We start from the raw sequence: 21,360 nt of genomic DNA, 5'->3' as shown, positions 1-21,360 counted from the left end.
CATTGTAACACATTGTCCAGCGAGACAGCGCGACATTTTTGACGACTTCATTAGAGCGACTGGCGGCTACTGCCCCTCCGGAAGGTGTCGCGTCGACCTTCCGCCGTGCAGTCGCCGTAAATTACGCCACTTTACGACCCCTGCCCGATCTGTTCTAATCCACGCACATTTCTCCCGTCTCTTTCCAGAATAATGCTTCTCCCGGTAGCAACGCTATGGTACGGCTGGGTGCTGCTCGGCCTGATGCAGCAGCGAACGGTGCTGGGATTGGATCCGAAGTTTGACCCATCCACCCGGATGCGACTGGTGCTGGTTCCTGCGGATGCGACGGTAGGATCGGTCATCTACCGGCTGCGAGCCACCGACGATGAGTTCGAGTACCCGCTGCAGTTCGAGCTGGTTGGTGAGTGTTCTTTGTGACGATCATTGTGCGCTTTCAACGCTTTCAATGTTCCGATCATTTTGTTCATTTGATTTTTGTTTTCATTTGATCAATTTCAGTTGAGACTATTTTTTTTAAAGGGTGTATTCAAAATATTTTTACCAGAAAACTTCTTGTCTGACTGAAATGTGGACACTTTACTAAAAAGAAAAGTTATTTGAAATGCATGTTTGAAAATATTTTATATATGAGATTCGATAATATTCGGGGGTAAGACGGACAGGTTGAGAAGGATTTCTATTGTATTTTAAGAAACATATGTTTTGCAAATCATAAATGCAGTGTTGCATGTTCTTTATAATGTATTTTTTTACTGATATGAAACCAGAACTGAAAATCTTCGAAAGCTGGAGTCTGCAATCCAAAGCCATTCTCAGGTCCAAGAGAAGAGAGTACTACTGTCTTATGCTTCCTGGTTAACCGAGCCAAAGTATCTTACAACTCAAAGCCAATTATTTATGATTCAGCAGATCATTCGCCCAATCTGTATCGCAATATATTTCAATGTCAATGTAGTTTTGGTAGACAACAATAAAGGGTGTGTCACATCAAATTGCATCACGGAAAAAACGCTGTAGAAATTCGCTCAGTAGACCGATCCTTTAGAAAATTTTAGGCAGTAAAATAAAAACTATTAAACAACTTTTGGCATTTTCTTTTTATTCATACTTCGAGCCCAAGCCCGTATTCGTTCTGTACAACGTCATGTTGTAGTTTTTTTTTAACAGAAATCCATTTTCTCTTGAAGTCCGCCTCCGATTTGACAACTTTTGGGTTCTTCCGGAGGGCCTGCTTCATAATCGCCCAATATTTCTCTATTGGGCGAAGCTCCGGCGCGTTGGGCGGGTTCATTTCCTTTGGCTCGAAGGTGACCCCGTTGGCTTCGTACCACTCCAACACGTCCTTTGAATAGTGGCACGAAGCGAGATCCGGCCAGAAGATGGTCGGGCCCTCGTGCTGCTTCAATAGTGGTAGTAAGCGCTTCTGTAGGCACTCCTTAAGGTAAACCTGCCCGTTTACCGTGCCGGTCATCACGAAGGGGGCGCTCCGCTTTCCGCAAGAGCAGATCGCTTGCCACACCATGTACTTTTTGGCAAACTTGGATAGTTTCTGCTTGCGAATCTCCTCCGGAACGCTGAATTTGTCCTCTGCGGAGAAGAACAACAGGCCCGGCAGCTGACGAAAGTCCGCTTTGACGTAGGTTTCGTCGTCCATTACCAGGCAATGCGGCTTCGTCAGCATTTCGGTGTACAGCTTCCGGGCTCGCGTCTTCCCCTCCTTGTTTTGCCTTTCGTCGCGGTTAGGAGCCTTCTGAACCTTGTATGTACGCAGGCCCTCCCGCTGCTTGATCCGCTGGACGAATGAACTTGACAAATTCAGCTTATTGGCGACATCCCGGACCGAACTTCTCGGATCACGTCTAAACTGCTTAACTACGCGCTTGTGATCTTTTTCACTGACGGAGCATCCATTTTTGCCGTTCTTCACCTTCCGGTCGATGGTTAGGTTCTCGAAGCATCGTTTTAGTACTCTGCTGACCGTGGATTGGACGATTCCCAGCATCTTACCGATGTCCCGATGTGACAACTCCGGATTCTCGAAATGAGTGCACAGGATTAATTCACGACGCTCTTTTTCGTTCGACGACATTTTTCCAAATTTACGAAAAATTGACAGTGAAGCATGGCCAACGTGATCTATACACTCTTATCTGATTATAAGCGAAAGCTGAAGATATAATTCCTAAAAATTAAATTTCTACAGCGTTTTTCCGTGATGCAATTTGAGGTGACACACCCTTTATTTTGAAAGATTGCTGAAAGTTTTTCTTGTTAGTGTGTGGTTGGATGAATATAAGTATGGAATTGTTATTAACATACAATTCAACTATTTCGAACTTGTTGGTGGTCCCGAAACGAACCGATGGAATTTGAGTGGCTTTGTAAAAGCAACTGAAGATGTTTGATACATGATTCATTTTGTTTTCGTGAGAATAGCACGAGATTTTTCATGATCACTCCATGCGCAGAATAGAAACTGAGGGCGCCCCTTCACGGTGAAAACGAAATAAGGTCTATATAACCTTGCATATAATTCATTTCGTGATGTGGCAATTTTTCATGATTGTTCCATGCGAAAGCAGAACAGAAACTGATGCTATTGACGAATTTACGTTAGATTCACAACCAGATGGCGCAGCGAGTAAAGGGTGTGTCACATCAAATTGCATCACGGAAAAAACGCTGTAGAAATTTAATTTTTAGGAATTATATCTTCGGCTTTCGCTTATAATCAGATAAGAGTGTATAGATCACGTTGGCCATGCTTCACTGTAAATTTTTCGTAAATTTGGAAAAATGTCGTCGAACGAAAAAGAGCGTCGTGAATTAATCCTGTGCACTCATTTCGAGAATCCGGAGTTGTCACATCGGGACATCGGTAAGATGCTGGGAATCGTCCAATCCACGGTCAGCAGAGTACTAAAACGATGCTTCGAGAACCTAACCATCGACCGGAAGGTGAAGAACGGCAAAAATGGATGCTCCGTCAGTGAAAAAGATCACAAGCGCGTAGTTAAGCAGTTTAGACGTGATCCGAGAAGTTCGGTCCGGGATGTCGCCAATAAGCTGAATTTGTCAAGTTCATTCGTCCAGCGGATCAAGCAGCGGGAGGGCCTGCGTACATACAAGGTTCAGAAGGCTCCTAACCGCGACGAAAGGCAAAACAAGGAGGGGAAGACGCGAGCCCGGAAGCTGTACACCGAAATGCTGACGAAGCCGCATTGCCTGGTAATGGACGACGAAACCTACGTCAAAGCGGACTTTCGTCAGCTGCCGGGCCTGTTGTTCTTCTCCGCAGAGGACAAATTCAGCGTTCCGGAGGAGATTCGCAAGCAGAAACTATCCAAGTTTGCCAAAAAGTACATGGTGTGGCAAGCGATCTGCTCTTGCGGAAAGCGGAGCGCCCCCTTCGTGATGACCGGCACGGTAAACGGGCAGGTTTACCTTAAGGAGTGCCTACAGAAGCGCTTACTACCACTATTGAAGCAGCACGAGGGCCCGACCATCTTCTGGCCGGATCTCGCTTCGTGCCACTATTCAAAGGACGTGTTGGAGTGGTACGAAGCCAACAGGGTCACCTTCGTGCCAAAGGAAATGAACCCGCCCAACGCGCCGGAGCTTCGCCCAATAGAGAAATATTGGGCGATTATGAAGCAGGCCCTCCGGAAGAACCCAACAGTTGTCAAATCGGAGGCGGACTTCAAGAGAAAATGGATTTCTGTTAAAAAAAAAACTACAACCTGACGTTGTACAGAACCTTATGGACGGGGTAAAGAGGAAGGTGCGAGCATACGGGCTTGGGCTCGAAGTATGAATAAAAAGAAAATGCCAAAAGTTGTTTAATAGTTTTTATTTTACTGTTCAAAATTTTCAAAAGGATCGGTCTACTGGGCGAATTTCTACAGCGTTTTTTCCGTGATGCAATTTGATGTGACACACCCTTTAAAATGATGATGTTTTGTTATTTAGTCGTTCAATTTTTTTAGAAAAATTAGAATTTATCTTCAAATTTCCCGGTTTCATGTATTCTTTCTACGCTAAAAAGGTTAGTAAATCGCCATTTCACAATGTGGTATTATATTTTGAAGAATGGCATGGTATAAGTGTTGTAACTCTAATTTTTTTTTCAACTAGATAAACGATGAGTGGCATGTGTTGCGCTAAAAATACTGCAAATCCTTCTTGTATCGGCCCTTACATTATCAATTATATAATCCAACTTAATATGATATCGATTTCATCACCATTATCCACAATATTCATAACCTGTATGCATTATCAAACTCAAAATTTTCGAAGATTATCAATGACTTTGGTCCAATCGCGTATTGAAATCATCGTAAATATACAAAGCCCTAACTATCTTACCATATACTGAAGACATTTAATGGTTGAAATGAATCTGAATAGAAATAAAATGAATAATCACGACCGAATCTTGCTTTTCAGTGCGTAGAATAAACAAAAATTATCACTTTTGTGGTTCTGAACTCCAATGTACGTGTCGCACGAGCTGATTCAGCTTTGCGTAAATTCGTCAATTGCATTGCATCACGGGAATACCAAGTCGAATGCGTAAATGCGAATATTGCTTCGCTTGGACGCATTCACACGCAAACAATTTTTAATTACTGTTCCATGCGAAAGCAGAACAGAAACTGATGCGAGTAAAAGTACTCACGCCTTGCATGTGTCCGCTATGGTTTACCAAACACTAATGCAAGTGAGCAAAAGAAGTCGCAGCTCGCATGTACTCGCTATGACGGTTTCTCCAGGTGCCTATATGTTGCGTCCGTGTTCGGGAACACATTGCGATCACCAATCATCATCAATGAGCAATGATGATTTCAATAGGTTGCTTTCAAAGCCATTTTAAAGCTATTGAAACGATTTTTTGGACCAATAAGTGACAATCATATAACTCGTTGACATTTTATCTTTCGGATGAAGTGATTATTATACCGCTCCATTCAGCCGGAAATCGAAATCAAATCACTTACACCCCTTTCATTCTAAGCCCCTCATATAATATCCATCTAAAATACTTAGCTTGAAGAAAAAAAGCACCGTTTTATTTCTGCAAATAGAAAATTTCACAGTGAACAGTCGTTGATAACTAGCACAATTATAAACAGAAGCTGTTGCTGATATATGTTGACATTTCCCAGTTGTGTCAATCAAGATCATTTTATTATGCAAGGTAAGTGCTGCGCATGTCCCAACAAGGTGTATATTTTTAAATATTGGTGTGAATGTATTATTCAAAAATATTTTTTGAATTTGTCCACGTGGACATCAACTATACAACCTCCCCCCTCCGCGTGGACAAGCGTGGACATTTTCGTACCCCCTACCCCCCTAAAGTTGTCCACGTGGTATGTGGACAGCCCCTTAGGGAGTTGGAAAAATACAAAAATTTGAGAAAGATGATTCAGTTGAATAAGTTTTCAAGTCAAATAATTATTACGCACCAGTATTTGACGATTCGATAACTGCTACACACCGCTCTGTTTACCAACTTGACAGATACTTGACTTTTGTCGCGAGCTTTCATCGCCATCTCTATTTACAGTGCAGTGCTGCCAAGATACTTAAAGCAATTCGAATGATATCAATACACATTCAAAATCAATGATCATTTCAAACATCTTTTAATGTTTCTTGTTAATAATTCCTAATTATTTTTAGTGATTCTTGATTTTGAATACGTCTTCATAAATCAATAGCCCCAACTTAACTATAACTGATAATAGGTAATAAAATAATGACATTTCTAAAAGTTGAAACAGCTGTATTTAAGTCATTAGGTTTGAAGTCGAGCCAAACTGATACCCGCATCATTCCAGGTGACGCCGCTTCCGGCACCGTCCAGATCGAGACGCTGCCCTGCACGCGGTTCAACTCGATCTGCCAGGCGAACGTGATCCTGACCCGGCGGCTCGAGGCGGGCCGCTACTACGACTTCCAGGTGTCGGTGAAGGACACCAAGGGGGGCATGTCGGTGCAGAGCTGCTCGATCACGGCCACCAACTTCACCACGCCGCATGACCTCATTTTTCCGCACAAAACGGGCATCATCATGGTGCCGGAGGTGAGTATTTCATAATTATCCACATCTTGGGTAGGCAGTGGGGGGTATTTCTAGGACATCGCGCCGCGAATATTCCCACACCGTCGAAACAATGCATATCTGCCCTCGGGGAGGGCGGCGATTTTTCACAAATGCGAGTTGTGCGCCCGCACAATCGCTTCCACGATCGCAAGCAGCCCATAAATATCAGCTGAAGGCAAGAAGCTCGGGCTTATAAATTCTGGCACTTTATTGGCCAATCAGAGAGTGCGTCCTCGCTTCTCGTTTGAATGAAAGATCGGCTTGGAGGAGATTCGGTCGGTCTGCAGAAGACCGACACGCGCCCCAAATGATGCCAAAGCGAAACACGCGCCCAAACACAATCAGAGCAGCGAGGGGGTAAACATAATTAGATTAAATAAAACATAAATTTATTCATCCGGAGCAACGCTGTACACAACCGCTCAAATCTGATCTTTCAATGACACCATTGAACGCGCGAGAACACTTCCCCCTCCCAAACGATCGCCGGTTCGGCTAGATTCTAATTTATGGTTCCATAGTTCTCATTCACATCCTCCCATCGGGAAGAAGTCGTGTACTAGCCATCCTCCATCGAGGGGTCGTGTAACGATCGCACCAACGCCGCAAACGATCGCAGGGGTGTGTGTACACGATGAGATTGTTAACACTTTGTCGAACATGAAAGTAGGCATAGGACAGAAGAAGAAGAAAAGATCGAGAGACACATCGAGGCAGCGTTGCCAATGTTCCAGCTTGAACTGGAACTGTGTATTTTTTTCTTCCGAGGTTGGAGTTCTTGTAAACATCAGATTTTATAGATCCTCCAAATCATTCTAAAGTTTAGAAGGTCATAGAGTCATTGTACAGTGAGACGACTTGTTACAAAGGCCAAGCAAAAAAGTGTCGTTAAATGCGAGGAAAACATAGTGTTTACATTATTTTGGCATACTGAACACTAATCTGGCATCCGTTTTATTATGGGCTGTCCATAGAGAACGTGATCCATTTTTTTATGTTATGGCAACTTCCCCCCGTTGTATTTTATTATCTTTGAACACAATCAACCCCACTGGGCGTCCTCCCTATTATGGATGACCCCTCGAATCAGACAAATTTTACTTTGAATATCACATTTTTTTAGATTACAAATAAAAACAGCTAATGCAAAAAAAATACAAATCGAAACAATCAATTTCTTCTTCTTCTTCATAACTGTCATCAAATTCATCATCATCTTTTCCTGATTCAACAATTGTTTTCTTCCATAGAAATATTATTTCATCTGGAAGTTTTTTAACAATCACATTTCTCCTTTTACTATCGGATCTGTGAAGATAAGAAGATGATTGACTATACCATGATTAGTATTTTCTCGACTATTTTTACGAGTGAAATTTGGAATTCATTATACTTATCAGCAGGAAAGATCTCTTTCGCTGTCATTCTCATTTCGTTCAGTGATTTTCGATGCTTGCATTGCATTGCAAACGAATACGAGGTAAAAGCGACCTGCAAACGGACTATTGTTTGTCAGAATTTGATACGACTTCGATCAGTTTGTGTGATAGCGAATTTTTGGTTCAACAATTGAAAAGGGCTGAATGTTTTCAATATATATTGTTTTAAATATCGGCTGAGTGATAAATGTTTCGACAATTTCGACAAATTTTTCGACAATCCCGACGAATTTTTCGACCATTCGGAAATTTAGATATTCGAAAATCCAATATTAAATATTAAAGAGTCCGGAATTTGAAAATTTGAAAATTCATAAATTCGGAAGTTTGTAAACTCAGGAATTCAGGTACTGGGAAATTTGGAAATTCAAAAATTCAAATTCAAATTCAGAAACTCAAATTCAAAAATTCAAATGCAAAAATTCAAATTCAAAAATTCAAATTCAAAAATTCAAATTCAAAAATTTAAATTCAAAAATTCAAATTCAAAAATTCAAATTTAAAAATTTAAATTCAAAAATTTAAATTCAAAAATTCAAATTTAAAAATTTAAATTCAAAAATTTGAATTCAAAAATTCATAGTCAAGAATTAAAATTTAAAAAAATTCAAAAATTAAAAAAAATTCAAAAATTAAAATTCAAAAATTCGAATTCAAAAATTAAAATTCAAAAAATCAAATTCAAAAAATCAAGCTCAAAAAATCAAATTTAAAAATTCAAATTCAAAAATTCAATTCAAAAATTCAAATTCAAGAATTCAGATATTCAGAAAATCAGAGAAGCAGAAGATATCGGCAAATTAAGCAAACTAATTCCAATTCAAAAATTCAAATTCAAAAATTCAATATCGAAACTTTAAATTCAAAAATTTAAATATGGAAATTCAAATTTCAAAATTCAAATTTCAAAACTCAAATTCATAAACTCAAATTCAACAATTCAAATTCAGAAACTCAAATTCAAAAATTCAAATTTAAAAATTCTAATTCAAAAAATCAAATTCAAAAATTCAAATTCAAGAATTCAAATTCAAAAATTCAGATTCAAAGATTCAATTTCAAAAATTCAAATACAGAAATTCAAATTCAAAAATTTAAATTGAAATATTGAGATTCAAAAATTCAAAATCGAAAATTCAAGAATTGAAGTTCAAAAATTAAAATTCAAAACATCAAATCCAAAAGTTCAAATACAAAAATTCAAAGTCAAGAAAATCAAAAATGAAATTCTTGATTTGAAATTCAAAAAAATTCAAAAATTCAAAAAAATTCAAATTCAAAAATTCTTATTCAAAAATTCCAATTCCAAAATTCAAAATTAAAAAATTCAAATTTAAAATTCAAATAAAAATTTAAATTCAAAAAATCAAATTCAAATAAAAATTCAAATTCAAAAATTCAAATTCGAGAATTCAAATTTGAGAATTCAATTCAAAAATTCAAATTCAAGAATTCAGATATTCCGAAAATCAGAGAAGCAGAAAGATATCGGCAAATTAAGCAAACTAATTCCAATTCAAAAGTTCAAATTCAAAATATCAATATCAAAACTTTAAATTCAAAAATTCAAATTTGAAAATTCAAATTTCAAAACTCAAATTCAACAATTCAAATTCAGAAACTCAAATTCAGAAACTCAAATTCAAAAATTCAAATTAAAAATTCTAATTCAAAAATTCTAATTTAAAAAATCAAATTCAAAAATTCAAACTCAAAAATTCAAATGCAATAATTCAAATTCAAAAATTCAGATTCAAAGATTCAATTTCAAAAATTCAAATTCAAAAATTAAAATACAGAAATTCAAATTTCAAAATTCAAATTCAAATATTGAAACTCAAAATTTCAAAATCGAAAGTTCAAATCCAAAAATTGAAGTTCAAAAATTCAAATTCAAAACATCAAATTCAAAAGTTCAAATACAAAAATTCAAATTCAAAAATTCAAAGTCAAGAATTAAAATTCAAAAAAATTCAAAAATTCAAAAAAAATCAAAAATTCAAATTCAAATTCAAAAATTCCAATTCCAAAATTCAAAATTAAAAAATTCAAATTTAAAATTCAAATAAAAATTCAAATTCCAAAATTCGAATTCAAAAATTTAAATTCAAAAAATCAAATTCAAAAAATCAAATCTCAAAAACTCAAATTTAAAAATTCAAATTCAAAAATTCAAATTCAAGAATTCAGATATTCAGAAAATCAGAGAAGCAGAAAGATATCGGCAAATTAAGCAAACTAATTCCAATTCAAAAGTTCAAATTCAAAAATTCTATATCAAAACATTAAATTCAAAAATTCAAATTTCAAAATTCAAATTTCAAAACTCAAATTCATAAACTCAAATTCAACAATTCAAATTCAGAAACTCAAATTCAAAAATTCAAATTAAAAAATTCAGATTCAAAGATTCAATTTCAAAAATTCAAATTCAAAAATTCTATATCAAAACATTAAATTCAAAAATTCAAATTTCAAAATTCAAATTTCAAAACTCAAATTCATAAACTCAAATTCAACAATTCAAATTCAGAAACTCAAATGCAATAATTCAAATTCAAAAATTCAGATTCAAAGATTCAATTTCAAAAATTCAAATTCAAAAATTAAAATACAGAAATTCAAATTTCAAAATTCAAATTCAAATATTGAAACTCAAAATTTCAAAATCGAAAGTTCAAATCCAAAAATTGAAGTTCAAAAATTCAAATTCAAAACATCAAATTCAAAAGTTCAAATACAAAAATTCAAATTCAAAAATTCAAAGTCAAGAATTAAAATTCAAAAAAATTCAAAAATTCAAAAAAAATCAAAAATTCAAATTCAAATTCAAAAATTCCAATTCCAAAATTCAAAATTAAAAAATTCAAATTTAAAATTCAAATAAAAATTCAAATTCCAAAATTCGAATTCAAAAATTTAAATTCAAAAAATCAAATTCAAAAAATCAAATCTCAAAAACTCAAATTTAAAAATTCAAATTCAAAAATTCAAATTCAAGAATTCAGATATTCAGAAAATCAGAGAAGCAGAAAGATATCGGCAAATTAAGCAAACTAATTCCAATTCAAAAGTTCAAATTCAAAAATTCTATATCAAAACATTAAATTCAAAAATTCAAATTTCAAAATTCAAATTTCAAAACTCAAATTCATAAACTCAAATTCAACAATTCAAATTCAGAAACTCAAATTCAAAAATTCAAATTAAAAAATTCAGATTCAAAGATTCAATTTCAAAAATTCAAATCCAAAAATTCAAATTCAAATATTGAAATTCAAAAATTCAAAATCGAAAGTTCAAATTAAAAAATTAAAGTTCAAAAATTCAAATTCAAAACATCAAATTCATAAGTTCAAATACAAAAATTTAAATTCTAAAATTCAAATTCAAAAATTTAAATTCAAATATTGAAATTTTGAAAAAACAAAAAAATTCAAAATCGAAAGTTTAAATTCAAAAACTGAAGTTCAAAAATTCAAATTCAAAACATCAAATTCAAAAGTTCAAATTCAAAAATTTAAATTCGAAAACTCAAAGTCAAATATTCAAATTTAAAAATTCAAATTCAAAAATTAAAGCTCAAAAATTCAAATTCAAAACGAAATTCAGAAACTAAGAATTCAAGAAATTCAGAAAATTCAAAAATTCAAATTCAAAAATTCAATTTAAAAAATTCAAATTCAAAAATTCAAAATCAAAAATTTAAATTCGAAAATTCAAATTCAAATTCAAATTCAAAAATTCAAATTAAAGAATTCAAATTCAAAAATTAAAATTCAAAAATTAAAATTTAAAAATTCAAAAATTCAAATTCAAAAATTCAGTAATTCAGAAAATCAGAAAATCAGAGAAGCAGATAGATATCGGCAAATTAATCAAACTAATTCAGTGTACTCAGAACATTTTTCCAAACACAGCAAAAGTTTGGCGAATTCAACAATTTCACAAATTCAACAAATTTAACGAATTTTACAGAATAATTCTAGCAAATTCATTAATTTAAAAAGTTAGAAAGTCAGAATGAAAGGAATTCAGAAATTTGAAAGATCAGAAATTCGATAATTCAGAAAGTTAAGAAGCCAAAAAACCAAAATGTCAAAAAAACAAAATGTCAAAATGTCAAAAAGCCAGAAAGTCTAAAAATCAAAAAGTCAAAAACAAACAAAAAGTTAAAAAGTCAAAAAGTCAAAATGCCGATTTGGAAAACTTGTATTTTTGATTCGAGCGAATGTTTGTTATCCGTTAGGGTTGGAGGAAGTATGAGTTTTCCACAGCATTTGGGAATTTTTTGACGCAAGTGTAACTTTTGAAAAGGGCGTATCGATTTTAGTAAGAGAAATCTTTGATTATTTTTTATCTTAAAAACTATGAGTTGTATCGAAATAGTGTCTTAGAAAGAGTTATAGTTATAATGCCCAAACGTGAAACAAAATATACACTGAGAAAAAAAATTAGATTTTTTTTTTATTTACAAAAAAAAATTAACTTGGTACAGGAAAACTTCGATATAACGTACCCTCGTTATAACGTACCCTCGATATAACGTCACTCGATATAACGTACATTTTACCTCGATATAACGTACACATTTCCAAAGTGTGAAAGAAAATTTTGTTAAATATTTTTTTCTGATAGAACAATGAATTATCTGTATTGTGATGCTAAAACAAGTTTTGTACCTTCAATCAATCCCGAAATACAGTTGGTTTTGTGATTCCAGATTCTAAATGAATCAAGCTTTAATCAACAGTACGAAGGGAAACATCATGAGAAAGGCTGGCTTCGTCTTCTGATTGAAGTTATTCATTAACTTTACTAAAACAGCAACACAATAATGTATTATAGACTACGTTTGTGAGTACTTTGTTATGCTTCGATATAACGTACAATTCGATACAACGTACAATTTTGAAAGTGAAATGTACGTTATATCGAAGTTTACCTGTATATCTAAAATACATATTTTTCCATATCTTTTTAAAATTTTTCATATAAAATAGAAGTCATGTAGAAAAATTAAAAAAATAAGTACAAGATGGTGAAACTATTTTCACGAACTTTGTAGAACATCGAATTTTTATGAATTTTCGAAACTTGGAATTTTTGTATGTCAACAATCATTTTTAGCAAAAGTTATGAAACCTGGTGTGACTTAAGATAAAAAAGCTCATTATCAATCTCCTTCAAAATGCAGTCAACGTAACTCCTAAACGTATATTTTTACCATAATGATGTATTTAGAAAAGTTGTTGAAAATTATAAGCAAATTCATGAAATTTCATCAACAAGTCGGTATAACCGACAAACATATTAAAAGAGCCTATTTACTATAAAAAAAAGACAGTAAATTAGAAATATTTTTTTTAAATATCTCGAAAATGGCTGCATTTAGAAGAAGAATAATACAGAGCTTTTTTATTTTAAATCACATCACGATTCATAATTTGTAGCTAAAAATTCGAAGTTTCAAAAATTCATAAAAAATCGATGTTCTACAAAGTTCGTGAAAATAGTTTCATCATCTTGTACTTATTTTTTTAATTTTTCTACATATCTTCTATTTTATACGAAAAAATAAAAAAAAATTAAAATACATATATGAATTTAAAAACAAAATGAATTGAAAAAAAACAATAAATTAGAAATGTTATTTTCAAATATTTCGAGAATGACTGCATTTAGAAGAAGATTGATACTGAGCTTTTTTATTTTAAATTACATCAGGATTCATAATTTGTGGCTAAAAAAGATTGTTAACATAAAAAAAATTCCATGTTTCGAAAATTCATAAAAAATCAATGTTCCGTCAAAAATAGTTTTACCATCTCGTACCCATTTTTTAAATATTCAACATGACTTCTATTTTATATGAAAAAAATTAAAATTAAAATTAAAACTTTTTTCAGATATAAATTATCAAAGATTTCTCTTACTAAAATCAATCCGACCTTTCCAAATGTTACACTTGAGTCAAAAAATTCCCAAATGCTATAGAAAACTCATATTTCCTCCAACCAAAACGGAATACAAACTTTCATTCGAATCAAAAATACTCATGTTTTGCCATTTGTCGATTTCTAGTCAAAAAGTCAAAATGTCAAAAAAAAAACAAAAAAATCAAAAAGTCTAAAATTCTAAAATTCAAAACGTCAAAAAGTCAAAAAGTCAAGAAGTCAAAAAGTCAAAAAGTCAAAAAGTCAAAAAGTCGAAAAGTCAAAAAGTCAAAAAGTCAAAAAGTCAAAATATCAAAAAGTCAAAAAGGCAAAAAGTCAAAAAGTCAAAAAGTCAAAAAGTCAAAAAGTCAAAAAGTCAAAAAGTCAAAAAGTCAAAATGTCAAAAAGTCAAAAAGTCAAAAAGTCAAAAAGTCAAAAAGTCAAAATGTCAAAAAGTCAAAAAGTCAAAATGTCAAAAAGTCAAAAAGTCAAAAAGTAAATAATATTATTGGCAACCCTGCATCGAGGCGATCGAGGAAGAACCACTCACAAAAACAAAGAGTGGTGACGGCGGCTGTTTTTACCGCGGCAAATGGTGATCGCGCGCATCCGTAAATTGCGAAATCATGTCAACGCGTCCTCCGGATCATTCACTTTCCCAGTGGATTAGGGCCATCATCCAGATTGCGATTGCGATGGGTGCGCAATCCCATCCAGCCAACCAACTCATGCATCAACGTCAGCCAGCGTCATCGATCTGCCTGGAGAGACAAGATCTGCAAAAGAACAGGGGTCCGCCACACGAGAGATCCTCTGATCGCGCAACGATCCCAGCAGCTAACGGTACTCCGTTCGACTCGTAGTCCCCTTGCACCAATGCGGCATGGCGTGGCGAATGGTCCGATGTGTACATATCTCACGGACAATTGCAAATAAATAATAACCGTAATGAATAGAACAAAGCCCATCATCGCCTCGAGGGCACCAGCGCGCGAGAGTCCCTTCACGCCGAGTCGACCGAGCTCGACCTGGAAATGGGGAAAGATCATTGCATGGTCGGCAAAAAAAAACGACGAAGGAGACTAGGAAGAAGAGATAAAGACGGGCGCGAGCGCGCGCATAGTGGGCTATGATAAATGGTTATCGCGAATAATTTACTTTGGAGACTGCGTGCGTTCGGTTTCCCGATCACAGAACGCGGAAGTGACGCGAAATTCATAACCACCCATCCGCAGGGGTAGGATGGGGAGCGCAGGGAGCGTATCTGAAAATGGCGAGCTTGTCCTGTTTGGAGGTGAATTGTGCCACAATTGATGTGCGCGATAGCTTCTTCCGTTAGACGATATACAAGACGGGCCTGATGTCCAATTTTGTAAGAGCATGTTTCGGCCAGGGCCCAGGGAACACACACGCCGGCGGGAAAAATTTATTACACCGTCAGCGGACATATGTTCAATTAGAGCAGGGTCGTACCCACTGGAAGAGTCCCAAGATCACGGGTCCAACGAAGCGAGACAACATCCCTGGCGGTGGTGTCTTCCAGGGTACCACGATCATTATGGTCATAAACTATATGTGTCTTCCGAAGTGCCACACAAACCCACGTCATATTGCCCCGGGACTCGTTGCGGTCCAACAACAACAAGAAAGCTCTCCATGCCCATCCACGGCGAGTATCCCGGGGCAAATACGTCACGAGTTGGCAAACCGTGAGGTAACTCGCCACACTCCGCACCGCACCGAAGCGTGGACGTGTACAACATTCTTCTCGAGTTCGTGCTGAAGCTTGTCGCGCACACATAACCTCTCTCCTCCAGGTAGATGTTTCAGAAATTAACTCCCGTGGTCGAACGCTCCGGAATGTGTGTCACTGGCATTGTAAGTTCCACCCGGGGAAGTTCGCAGTGGGAAAGGGGAAGCAAATTGACGATGCGGTCGTTTACGTAATAAATTAACCACGAGCGATTTCCTGAACTTCCTTACATGGCCCTCGAAGACCTCGGGTTGATGTTTAGGGGACCACTCGTAGGCATATTTCATGCGTTTGTGGTTTGGCATCTGTCATCGTTTTTCGCCAAGCTAAAATGCAATTTGCTTCCGATCGGTCGCAGGAATTTGGTGCTCCAGTTGGCACCAGCTTTGGTAAACTATTCTGTGCTACAAAGTCCGCTCAACTCCTCGGCTCTACCCGGACCGGGGAATAAATCGCCCGTTTTGACGTCTGAATGGGTTTGTGCCTCCAACGTTTGCTCGTTTATCACCCATTCACCCCGAATGCCGTGGCTTGATTGAAATTCAAAACAAACACATCATTAATTAAATCTTCCGCCGACAATCGGAGAACGCAGGCGCGCGCGCCCTCCGTCTGGCAAACAAGCAATTAGTGCTAATTCTGCGCGCCCCTCGATAAATAATTACCGATTCAAATGCTAATCTCTAACTGCCATTATTCTTCTGTATTTTTTTTTCTGTTCCTCATTCCGCAGGATGCCAAAAAGGGAACCGAACTGGACTACGTGTTGGCCAACAAGAATCCCCTGCTACAGAAACCGGTGTATTTGGAGCTTTGGGTAAGAGACGCGTGGTGGCGCCGTTCGAATTGTACGGAATTTTATTTGTTCTTTTTTCTTCTTTTCTTGCATTTCAGGGTTCGCCTCTGTTTGCCATTCGGCAGAAAATTGTCTCCCCGGAGATGACGGAAGGGACCATCTTTCTGCTGGGTCCGCTGGACTTCGAGAAGCAAGCGATGTACCACCTGACGGTGTTGGCCAATGTGAGTTTTTATTTTTCATATTTTTTTCAATTTTTAATTGCATTTTCAAGGTTATTGTATCTTACACTCAGAAAAAATATACAAAGAGTGACGTCCGAGATGTTGCCTACTTTGATTAAGGGCAAATAAAAATCATATGTTGAGATACGACCGCATTTTTGACGTACAATCATCTTGAAAAACAAAGTACCCACTAATCTTTAGTGCAACGAACACTTCAAAATAATCATAATACTGGAAAAGAAGCACTTTCTATATTTCAAAACAATGATCCATTTAAAAAATACCTTGCAAAAATATTTGTGTCGACAGTTGTAACATTAACCCATTAACGACCAAGCTGTTAATAATAATTTTTTTATCAAAAGCCATTGGTGTAATTTTGATTATTGGCGTTACAGAAACCCCAATCTTCAAGAATATTTTTTTTCCGTTCTTCCGTTTCCTGGAAAATGACAAAAAATAAAAAAAAAACGCCAAAACAAAAACATTGGCCAAAACCTACATTTTTGGTTCTGTAAGTGGTTGAATCCAATGTTTTTTTTCCTACATCACAATGTGTGTTCTTTTATCAAAGTAGAAAAGTTACATATTTTTACATTTTATTAAGTTTTTTTTTGTTAGGTTATGTACATAACCTATACTTTCCGCACATAGTTGCTTTAAACCGAATTTATTGTTCAATAAAGATATACAAAATTAAATGAAATCGATGGTAAGTGATATCTAATAAACTGAGCTATCATTTGATGCTAAAACCTTACCATATAGAAGCTTTCCAAAGCCATGAAAAATTATCAAAGTTGCTGTTCGATTTTTCGAACGCTTGGCCTAAAATGGGTTAAAAGTGCCTAGTACGCAAAGTGATGTCAAATCTACGAACAATCATCAGGGGGCCCTCGTTTGGTAGGTTTCGTGTTGGCATTTGGTAATAACATTCAATTTTTGTTGCTTTGGTGTTTTGGTTTTTGGGGAAGGCAACCCTATGTGCATATGCTTCCCCTCTCGAGATAACCTTTGCAAATCTATCGCCGCAACATATAAAATTCCTTGTGGAGAACATGCCGAAACGCCTACGAAAACTACTGAAAGCGAAAAAAGGCGCATCAATTACTGAGTGACTTCAGAAAGCATTGAAGCAAATCTCATTTTTACGATTAAAACTGAGTCTCTCTGGTTTCTCATTTTTCACCCTCTCTAGTTTTTTGACTGGAACTCAAAAACAGTATAGAAAAAATTGATTTCCAACGATACGAATATGTTATTATCTGTGTATTCATGAGACATTGGAAAAAAAATTGAAAGAATAAGACGATGGGCACACTTTTTAATCTCTGAAACTATTTTGTTATAGACCTTTATGATCTATGACAGGCATTAAAAATCGACTTAAAAGTTTTAGGAACCTTAATCTCATAAAGGTGAAAACAATACTTTACCGCTTCACGTCTCCATTTGGTTGTTTTGCGCCGTGGTGCCCTGTCACGGTCGCCATGTGAAAGTCGTTGGGATTTTTGGGACTTAAACTAACGAACACTCTGCGCTCATGAATATTGTCAAAACTTTGTTGAAGCAAACTCCTCAAGACTAACTTAGGACTGACTATAAGACTGCGTCAAACTTCTGCTTATATTTCCACAACTTTTCATTGCTCTACAGATTAATAATACTTTACAAAAATCACAATTTTGAAAAATCATGCCTAATTAACGAATTAAAAAATACCTATCTTATTATTTACCATAAGGAACGGTCTTACCAAATATTGTGTAATTCTGAGAGATCTTACAACTTTTTTTTCTGTGAAATTGCAGATTAAAAAAAAATGAATGTGTTATATCTGTGATATAACCGCAAGGTTGACGTGGGACAACCGTTGGCTTAGTAATCGTTTATTTGTATTGAATAAATCATTGACTGAATGAAACAATTTTCATATTCAATTGTATTCAACAATTGCGTTGTATTCGTACCCGCTTTTGTAATCCGTCCCCCGGCTTTCATAAATTAACAACTTCAACTCATAGTTTTTATACTATAGAGGCAAGTTCATTCGCCTCTAGTATCTGAAATGACGATTTTCCCAGGCTCCTCAGTTTAAAAGTACACCCAAACTAGCGTCGGCAGAACACATTTCATCTTCGGCAGAAATAATGCTTTTTCGTGTCCTGAAGCGTCAAATGAGCAAATAAAATCATCTGTGTTAAAAGATATAAAATGTTTGTATGTATGGGAGCAGACATCTCTTTCTTTTTTCATCTCTTTTGGGATTGTACCAGAAAAAAAGTCCATACGACGTCAATAGGGATCGAACCAAGGTCGGCTGGAATGCCAGGCTGTTTCACACTACCACACTATCCATACAGCTAGTAGTACTGTTGCATGAAAGCGTGATAATATTACACATCATTATAAAATTAAGTTGGAAAGTGTTTTCTAAGAGTAAAAAGGAGAACATAAACCGAATATATATATATTTTCAGTTTAGGCTGTGTATGTAGCAAAGTACGCGAAAAGTTTTATTGCGAGCTTATTTGCAATGTGTATCTTGTTTCCTGCTTGCTCATATTATCTTATATTGCCATACCAAATATATTAAATTAAAGGCTAAAGAAGTATTTGGGAGTAGTATGGTAGGGCGGAACTAGTTGGTCTTTTTTGAATAAATTTGGCTATAACTCTGTAGTACGAAGTTTTGCGTTGAAATATTATGTACCAAAATGAAGCTTACCTTTTACCCTTTCAATGAGAAATGATCAGAGAATCATTTATTTGACATTTTTCTTTTATTTAACGCTTTTATATTTCAGAATGAATTGTCCAACTAACCTCACACAGGGGTATGTTGGCTTGTTCTTTTTGAGCAAATAATGAGCGTTTTTTCCATTAGAAGTTTCCTTCATTGAGAATTAATTAATTAAATCAAAACAAAAACTGGTAACAAATACCATGTGGTCAAGTAAAAAAAACAAATTAATGAAAATTTCAAATTCTCATCGTAGTTGAAAATTATTCAGGCAATCTTTTCCAGCCATTTCGTCTCTCTTCCACATTGCGGCGCACCAGAGATGCCAGGTTTGAAGACATGGCTTCATTTTGAAGACATTTGATTTTGTGAAAACATATTGAAGACATTATGTAATATGTGAAGACATTTCAGTATGAGAGCGTACGTGGATTTTCAAAAGATATTATTTCCACGAAATTCTAACTATTGGCCGAAAATATCACCAAAATAAAGTAGGGTTTTAGTCTCAGCGAACGAAGCGGTCTGAATACTTAGGGCCTTATTCCCGTATCCACGTACACTTACGTTCCCACTACGCTTACATCTCACTTCACTTTGTTGTACTTATTCCCGTTTCGTGAAGTGTAAAAATGAACTTCGTGTATTAAGTGGAGTGGATACCAAAATGACCGCGTGTTCATTTCCAATGTCGTTTCTAAGAGAAACGTCAGTTGTATTTTGTTTTGTTTATCCTCGAGTTGTGACGATACACCCAGAAAATGGATTACTAAAAAAAGCTTCCGAATCTTTTGTAATTCAAACATTAGTAGAATGTACATATTTTCTGTAAATATTACCAATCGTTTGTAAAATGAATGTCCGATGCAATACACATCCCTACCAACGATTGATTCATTTTACTTCGCGGTGTTAGTAACTTTTACGATTGTCATTACTGGCAACCGCGAAGAAAATGTAAATATAACATTATTAGTCTAATTACCGAGTTGATAATTGAGTTGAACGGCACTACTTCCCGATATTGATTTCTTCATAGAAGAAGGTCGTATTAACCCGAATTGGGGACAGGTAAGTAATGTTCTTGAAAATCAATTCAATTTATGTTCTTTAATTAATATTGATACATATTGGATAGCAATGATTCGTTCTCGTCTGCTGCGGGAGAATTTGAAGACATTACTTCAATAATAAGGAATCTGGGTACTTCGAAACACAAAAACGAACCCTGTCGAGTCCTAGATTCATCTTTATGCTATTGGATTTGGTCAAGGACAACGTCATAAACGCTTTGCAGATTGTGATCGGTGGTTCGATCAGTTGGATGTTGTCCGGATTCGTCACGACAGAGGTTCCGTATCCACTGAGGCTGCGCGTCAAGTCAATATTGCAACGGGGCATAAAGCAAGCCTCACCTAATGCCGCCAGGGCTTCGTCAGCTTCGTGATATTTCCCGATTGTGTTTGGCTGAGAAGTAATTACACGCTGGTCCTGGGAGAGGATAATGGTGAAAATTGAGTAGTCTGGCGTAGCTATTTGTGGTAATGATTGTGTATTTTTTCCTAATTTGTAGCCGTGGATCAGACCCAATCGATGCAGGATCAGATGTCTATAGTTTAGATAGTTCAATGAATAATTTAAAAAAGTTAGTTGGTTCAATAAATGAACAAATATGCATACAAAAGATGAATAAATTAAATACAATATATGCATTAAGGTTGGGTAAACATAACATGTTTAGGGTGTATGTTAAATCAACGTTGACCCGACTGCTTCTACTGGGTTATACTGGCCGATTTAGCATTTGTTTACCATTCTTATCGCGTAATATGTACGAATCTGGATCATGCGAATAGAATAAAATTGGTAGTCAAAAAGAAACCAATTGAAATATCAATAATCAGGAAGGAAAAAAGGTTTCTTTTCTTAAAATAAACCACATAGAGGAAGTATCGTTATGAAAGACAAAAATAATCTAATTAAATTAAATGAAAGAACTACATTTTTTCATCAATTAATGCGAGCGTTTGAAATCATGAAAGCACAACTGACAATTCGATAGATTTGCAGAAATTAGTTTTGGTATTTTCAAAAATTTCAGTCTTATTGACTTCAAAACTCCTCTAAACTTAATAGTAATTCAATTTTACTTCTCGCCAAATGTTGGGTTTTAATTATTTCGAACACTAGAGTTGTATTATTTGAACTTTTTCCTTTCTAAAAATACGAATTACCCAAATTACAACCTTTATTTCAATTCTATTTCGGTCACAAAAGGTTAATAAACAAAGCCCGAGTGATGAAAACGTTTGCTCTTTTTATATGAGAAACGTTTGACAGCATGGGGAAAA

At 35.3% G+C, this 21,360-nt stretch overlaps 2 protein-coding genes across 5 annotated transcripts in view; one reads left to right on the top strand and one right to left on the bottom strand.

Moving 5' to 3' along the window:
- Window positions 1-21,360, bottom strand: part of LOC129779273 (bumetanide-sensitive sodium-(potassium)-chloride cotransporter-like) — a 359,165-nt gene that overhangs the window by 195,911 nt on the left and 141,894 nt on the right. The window lies entirely within an intron of this gene.
- The window catches only part of LOC129779248 (cadherin-86C), a 468,683-nt gene that overhangs the window by 410,383 nt on the left and 36,940 nt on the right, over window positions 1-21,360 (top strand). For 3 of the 4 annotated variants that reach the window (XM_055786651.1, XM_055786636.1, XM_055786659.1), the window contains exons 3-6: window positions 189-403; window positions 5,850-6,094; window positions 15,977-16,060; window positions 16,138-16,263. In XM_055786651.1, coding sequence (XP_055642626.1) covers window positions 193-403; window positions 5,850-6,094; window positions 15,977-16,060; window positions 16,138-16,263 — 666 coding nt within the window. In that variant the 5' untranslated portion in view covers window positions 189-192. Of the gene's footprint in view, window positions 1-188; window positions 404-5,849; window positions 6,095-14,057; window positions 15,369-15,976; window positions 16,061-16,137; window positions 16,264-21,360 lie in introns of those variants that run through there. The other variant, XM_055786644.1, reaches the window with a different exon arrangement.

The sequence above is a fragment of the Toxorhynchites rutilus genome, chromosome 1, assembly GCF_029784135.1.
Source record: "Toxorhynchites rutilus septentrionalis strain SRP chromosome 1, ASM2978413v1, whole genome shotgun sequence".
NCBI lineage: Eukaryota > Metazoa > Arthropoda > Insecta > Diptera > Culicidae > Toxorhynchites > Toxorhynchites rutilus.
This window is presented reverse-complemented; position numbering and strand designations above follow the sequence as displayed.